Source organism: Cystoisospora suis (assembly GCF_002600585.1).
Source record: "Cystoisospora suis strain Wien I chromosome Unknown contig_230, whole genome shotgun sequence".
Lineage (NCBI taxonomy): Eukaryota > Apicomplexa > Conoidasida > Eucoccidiorida > Sarcocystidae > Cystoisospora > Cystoisospora suis.
Window position 1 is genome coordinate 621 of NW_027153032.1, and position 7,264 is coordinate 7,884.

General features: G+C 42.6%; 1 protein-coding gene across 1 annotated transcript in view; it reads right to left on the bottom strand.

Moving 5' to 3' along the window:
- CSUI_000607 (sad1 unc family c-terminal protein) overlaps positions 1-7,264 on the bottom strand; it is a 17,067-nt gene continuing 9,803 nt past the window's right edge. The window contains exons 2-4 of the mRNA XM_068060840.1: positions 6,229-6,380; positions 4,976-5,107; positions 1-4,363 (exon numbers count right to left, since the gene is read on the bottom strand). Of these exons, the coding sequence (XP_067927177.1) occupies positions 151-4,363; positions 4,976-5,107; positions 6,229-6,380 (4,497 nt within the window). The 3' untranslated portion in view covers positions 1-150. The remainder of the gene's footprint in view (positions 4,364-4,975; positions 5,108-6,228; positions 6,381-7,264) is intronic.

A 7,264-nucleotide genomic window follows, 5' to 3' on the forward strand; every position in this document is an offset into this window, starting at 1 on the left:
TTCTTTCTTGTTCTTCTCTTATGGATGCTTAGATTATTCTCACCTCTCGTTCGCTCAATTCCCCCTTCATTTCTCGAATCTTCTCCTTGAACTCTTTCTCTTCTTCTGCTTCCTTCTGCCGTATCTACACCCTCATCCCGACGAAGCTTCTCAACTGTTCTTTCTCTCTCTCCATCTTCTTCTTCTNNTTCGGTCGCTATCTCTGAGTCGTTGTTCTTCTCCTATCAATAGACTCCCGTTCTTCTGAGTCCATAGAAGTAAATCTTCGACTAAACTTCCTTCCGGGAAGAGCAGAGACGACGACGACGAAGAAGACGAAAGATGCCGACCCGAGGTCTTCTTTGACGAGGAAGATGATAGAGCTGCGTCTCCAGAAGGTCTTTCTCCTTGTGTAGAATATGGTGCAGAAGGAAGAGGAGAAGAAGATGAGAAAGAAGAAGAATGGGGAGATAATGTGTGGGGAGACGGACGCCCCGAATATAGCAGCTTGCTCTTCTTCTTTTGGCGAGTCTGTCCTCTTTCGGAGATCAACGGTAGCCGCAGCTTATCAAGAGAAGAAGAAGAAGAGAGCGACGAGGAGGGAGAGGCGTCTCCACCAAGTACAGTGGATTTGAGATGATGAAAGAAGACATTTCTGAGAGAAGGCACGGCATCCGATTCCTCCTCTTGAGGAGACATGCTTTCTTGGTTCCCATGGAAAGGAATGAAGGCTGATGCGAAAGAAGCAGAAGAAGATCTCTTCTTATCTTCGTGTACATGAAGAAGAGGAGTCTTTCTAGACTCTCTCTTCGATACACATGAAGAAGAAGAAGAGGAAGAAGGTACAGACTCGTACATAGAAACTGAAGAATACGAAGGAGATGTTGTTGAATACGACGGTGACAATGAAGAGAAGAAGAAATCTCTTTCTTCTCTTTCTTTCTTCTTCTTCTTTTTCATCTCTCCTTTGAGTCTATCTGTAGAAGAACGTTTCTCTTGCCGAGATCCGAAAGCATCCTTGTCTCTAAGCGTCATCTCTTCATTCTGAGAGATCCCTCTTTCTCCTCTTCCCCTTTCTCTTCTTTCTCCTTCTTCCTCCTTCTTATGAACATCGATATCTTTTCTCTTGATCTCTTTATAGTCTGGCTCATCCACCTTCTCCTCCTCCTCCTCTCCGCGGGGCTTCCTTCTTCTTCTTCTTCTCCTCCTCCTCTCTTCTCTTTCTTCTACATCTCCTTCTCTTCTTTTTCTCTCAGCAACCTCACTCTCATCGATCTCCTCCTGTCCAACCCCCCTGCTGTCCTCGCCTCTTTGACGCCTCACGACAATTCTCTCCCTCTCTTCATCCCTCCTTCTTCTTCTTTCTTCTTCTTCTTGGCTGGGATAGGATCGCAACGTCTTTCCGCTCATCCAACTAGGAAAGAAAAAGCCTAGAAAAGTCTTCAAAAGAGGAGAGAAATGCAATCGCTGCTCTGCAAGAGGAGAACCCGCAGCACCCGCAGCACTCTCTTCTTCTTCTTCTTCATTATTAACACTCTTATACGCGCTTCTTCTGGCTTCACGCTTCTCTCCCTCCTCCTCCTCCTCCTCATCTTCTTCTTCCTCTTCTTCTTCTGAAGAATCTTCTCTTCTCCTTCTTCGCGTATCTTTCCGCGTGGTCTCGAATCTCTCTCGATCTTCATGGAGCGGGGGGCGAGCGAGTCTCTTATGAGGAAGCTCTTCGGAGTGAAGACGAGAAAGAGAGGGAGAATAGGGGTCTCTGCTCTCTACTTGGGACGAGTCAAGATGGGAAGCCAAATCATGATCTTCATCCTTTCCTTTGGATTTTCTTCTTCGATAACGGGGACTATCGTCTTCCTCTCTCTTTCTTTTTGAAGAGAGATCCTCCTCAACGTCTTCACGTCTCTTCTTCTTTCTTTTCTTTTCCTCCTCCTTCTTCAAATCTTCTTTTTGTTCTCTCTTGAGATAAGGAGATGAAGCACTTCTAGTATGAGAAAGCTCCTCTTCTTCTTCTTTCTCTTCTTCTCTCATCTCTCTCTTGGGTGTTGTAGGATGCCCTCTCTTCTCCTGTCTCCCTGAGAACTCTTCTTCCTCTTCCTCTTCTTCAGACCTCTTCTTATACATATCTTCTTTATCAGGTGTCTTCTCTATCTGACCCTCATCTCGATCTTCTCTTTCAAACCTTTCTTCATTCATGCCTTGATCGTTCCTCTTCCTCTCCTCCTCTTCCTGCTGAAGGTCTCGATCTCGACGTAAATCCTCCTTGCTTCTTTCTATCTCTCTCTTAACTTCTTCTTCTTTCCTTTTTCCGCGAATGAGAGAATCCTCATCTTTATCCAAAGAAGAGACATGTCGATCTTCTATCTTCTCTCTTTTCTCCTGAGGAGTCCCAGAGCTCGGAGGAATCTCTGTTTGATCGGCATCACGATCCAGATCTCTAAGAGCGTCTGAATCGACTTCTCTTAGAGCGGAGGAAGGAGCAGATGACGGCGTTGAAGGAATCTTCGCCTTCTCTCCTTCTTTCTTTTCTTTGGTAGATTCTTCATCCTTCATACTCATGAGAGATTTGCTTCTTTCTTGGGAAGCATCTGAGGTGGATTTCTCGAAGGATGGAGAAGAAGAAGAAGGAGATAAAGATTTCCTCTTCTTCTCATCGAGAGATTCAGTATCTTCTCTTTCACCTTCTTTATCTCCTTCTCTTTCAGCATCTTCATCTTCTTCTTCTTCGCTTCCTTCAAGGGATGAAGAGGAAGAAGACGTTGAGGTCCATTCTTCTTCCCCATTCGGATTCTGGCGAGTTGTCTCTCGGACTGCATGACGTAACTTTTTCGGTTTCTTTCTTATTCTTTCTCCCCCTACAAGACGATCCCTCTCTTTCCCTCCCGCTCGCATTCCTCTTGTCTCCGATGCTGTATCTCCTTTCGCGTCGTTCGTTTCTTCGTCTTCTCCTCCACGAGAAGCCTGTCTGCTTTGCATACCATCTAAGACCGAAGATCGAGAGTCTTCTTCTTCTTCCTCTTCTCCCCATTCTTTCTCTCTATCTTCCTTTCTTCTCTGTCTCTTGCTATCGAGGTGGCGCTTCTGCCCTTGGGATGTGTCAATGCTTCTCTCATCGTTACTTCTATGCTCGTCTTCGTCACTTCCGCCAGTCATACCCTCCCTCTTCTTTTGTTTCTTATTCTCTTTCTCAACTTCTTCTTCTTCTTGCTCTCCGTCGATCTCGTCTTTCTTCTTGTGTGGCTGTGTGTGTAGGCTCCAGTGTTCCTCTCTATCAGCATCTGCAGATTTCTTCTGATCTTCTGTCTCTTGCTCTCTCTTGAAGACTTCTCTAGATCTTCTGTTTTCGTCGAGCTCCTCAGAGCTGTGTTTCTTTCTCGCCTCATCTCTCTCTTCTTCTTCTTTTTCTTCCCTCTTCTCACGGACTTCTTTCAGCAAAGAAGAAGAATCCGAAGAAGAGAAGGAAGCTCCTTCATTATTATCTTCTTCTTTTCTATCATGTGCTCTTGCTGCTGTTCTTTCATGAGATCTGTGATGGTCTGTCTCTTCACTCCTTCTTCTCTTTTGCTCTCTTTCACTCATATCTCTTTCCTTCTCTATCGCTTCATCTTCTCTTGTGTGTATACGTGTTCTCCTATCCTTTTTCTGCAGTTCTTCTCTCACTAAGTCTTCATCTCCATCGAAACGTCTTCTCCCCGCCTCTTCTCCAACAGATCTCTCTTCTTCAGCATTATGACCCTCTTCTCTCTTCTCTTCACGCTCTTGTTTCTCTACATCTTCTCCATGGACAGAGGGAGAAAGAAGATCGTGAGGGAGTCTATCCTCTTTCACGTGGATCTCCTTCTTCACATGCTCTTCCCTTTGCTCATGACGATGATCAGACTCTTCACGTTGTCTTCGCAGCTCATATACCTTCTTCCCCCATCGATTTCCTTCATCCATCCCTTCTTCTTCTTCTTCTCCTCTTGCTTCTTCTCTTCCACGTAAATGACGAGAAACCTTTCTTCTTTCTTCTTCTCCTCCTCCTCCTAAGCCTCTTTCTCCCATCTCTCTTGTATGTTCTTCACCTCGATCATACCTACTCTCCTCTTGTTGAAGAGAACACGCCTCTTGGTGTCTCTCTTCCGGAGCTTCTTCATCTCCTTCTTCCTCTTCCTCTTCTTCTTCTTCCTCTTCTTCTTCTTGACGTTCTCCCTGACGCTCTTCCTCTTCTCCTTCTCCTGTCTCTTCTGGTCTCTGTTCTTCTTCTTCTTTCCCTTCATTGTGAATGTGCGATTCAAGCATTTGAAAGCCAGTAGAGCCAAAGACATGAAAGGAAGTTAGGGAGCAGTAGTAGTACGACGGATGCTCCACCACATGATGCGTCAACAAACGCACCTTCAAATACCTACCCACAAAACACACGCACACATACACCTACCCACCTCTCTACCTATCTTTAATCTATCTGTCTGTCTTTAATCTATCTCCCTATCTTTGACCTATCTCTCTATGTTTAATGTATGTCTCTATCTTTCATGTATGTCTCTATCTTTCATGTATCTCTCTATGTTGAATGTATCTCCTGTCGTTGAGGGGTGGTGACGGTCAGCATGGCTTCTACTCTGTGAAGAAGTGTAGGATGACGAGGCATGAAAAGACACACACTATGAATGGAGCATAGACTACTAATACTAATACTACTACTAGTGGCACTCTTCGCCCTCCCCTCTCTCTCTCTCTTTCCTTCCTTCCTTCCTTTACTGAGTCATTCACCTGCTTTTCTTATGCTTTTCTTTTCTTGTTGTTCTTTAGTTGTCTTGTATGCTTATATATGTATGTAAATGTAGATACACGTATATATGCATCTACAAGTATGTATGTATGTATGCATGTATGTGTGTATATGTATATGTATGCATGCAAGAAAAAGAAAAATATGTATGTGTATACATGTATATATGTATGAATATGTATGTATGTATGTCTATGTATGTTGTCTGGTGGTCGTTTGACGTACTTGGCCCAGCAGCCATGTCCGTTATGAAGAGTCGTGCACTGCCTTTTCACATGGAAAATCTCCTGCGACTCCTTCGCACTTGTCTCGATATTCGCCAGCAACCTCCATTGCTTGGTGGGATACGTATCTGATCTACAGACCAACATAGAGACACATACAGATAGGGAGGAGAGACAGAACGACAGAGAAAGAAAAGAAAAGACACATAGCAAAGCACGATGAAAAGATAGCTCACAGACAGACCTAGAGACAGGTAGAGAGACAGAGAGAAACACAGAAAGAGATATGAATAAAGGATAGATCCGACGATGGATAGATAGATAGATGAAGGGTAGATAGACAGATAGATGGAATAAAGATAGAGAGACTAATGATACATAGAGACAGATAGAGTAAGGATAGATAGATAGAGAGATAGATAGAAAGATAGAGAACAATCTCCGACACATAAGGAGAGAGAACGAAGAAGACGAGAAGAGAAAGAGAGAAGAGAAGAAGAAGAAAAGAAAAGGATGAGAGGAGGCAGAGGAAGGAAGGAGAGACAAGAGACGAGACATATCCGAAGAAGCTATAAGGAAGACGGTCAGGAAGACATGCGAACAACTCTCTCTCTCTCTCTTCACATATATATAGACATATATTCAATTCTACATACATGATATATATGTTTATATATATATCCGTGTCTTCATATAGACATATACATACATATGTATTTATCTTGAAGAGGAATTTGCTCTGTGTATGAATATTCACCTATTGTATAGATCGGATCCCCCTATGAAGTGAGGAGAAAGAAGAAGAAGAAGAGATGAGAATAAGAAGGAAAGAGAGAAGAGAAAGTTTAGCTCTTCTGCTTCTCCTTCTTGGTGTGAACTGCCATGCGGACAGACAAAAGCCCCAAGGCAGCTGGAGAGAGAGAGAGATTAGTATTAACTATTATGATTAGTTAATCTAACTATTATTGTCAGTCTTACTATCATTATTATTACTAGTATTAGTATTAGTATTCTCAATATGAAAGACATTTCGCCTAGATAGCGGGGTGAGGCCTTGTCAATATCTTTCTTATGAAGAAACCCCCCACATAAAGAGAGATAGAAAGAGAGCGAAAGAGAGAGAGAAAAAATAGACAAGGAAGACGATCAACGAGTGAAAGAGGGAGAAGATCACATGAACGAAAGAAAGAAAAAGAAGAACAGGAGGTAAGACAAACAACTTTCTTTCTCACTCTTTCTTTCTTTCCCTCTTACCCGAGCAGTTGAATACGACGGAAAGCGGAGGCGTAGATTTCCATACTGGCTACAGCTATTTGCTCTACATGAATAGCTTCTGTGAAAGAAATTACAAAAAATTTGGGATAAAGCTCGCAGGGAACAAGCATGTAAGAATCTAGGTCATTTCTCTGAAAAGCCAACAGAGACAAACAAGAAAGAGAAAAAAGAAGAAAAGTTCTTCATGTCTCCTTTTCTCTCGCTCTTTCGCTTTCTTTTCTTCTCTCTCTTTCTCTCTCAGTTAACGACTTGTACAAGTGCGGATAGAAGACGGACTGAAGGTGTAGATCGAGAGGCCTTTGTCGGAAAGTCTATGAATGAAGACGACGGGCGACAACTTTATTCGCCTCTCTGTTGAAGTGTATGTACACCTGAAAGGATGACTCCTGGCACTACGGCAAACACTCCAGGTGACTCGGGGAATGAGAAAACTGCACAAAGTCTCTGCTTTGCGGTCTTTTCTAGAGAGAAAGTAGAATGCCTTTCTTTCTTTCTTTCTTCCCTTCTTTGAGCATCACGCTGGGAAGGAGACAGGTTGAAAAAGAGACGCGAAGAAGAAAAAGACAAGAGGCCTGTCTACCTATGTCTTGAAGCGAAACGTACGTAGAAATAGACACGCACAATTCCAAGGCACATCTCCCGCACACAAGCCAAATCTATTATTGTACATACACTTATAGAGACATATATATGTAGATACATGTATATACATATGTAGATACATGTATATATATATATATACAGATACATGAATATACATACGGTACACACTGGCTGGACAGACAGAAGACAAACCGCCTATAGCAAAAGATGAAGGAAGCACATAACTAGGTCTATATGCACACATAAAGAAACAGAATTCATACAGATACATATATGGAGAAACAGTATATATATATATACATATATGTATATATATATATATATCCGATGTGGGTATATTAATAGTAGGTCATTCCTATACCACGAACATGCATATGTAGAGATCTATCATTAATCTATCTATCGTTAATCT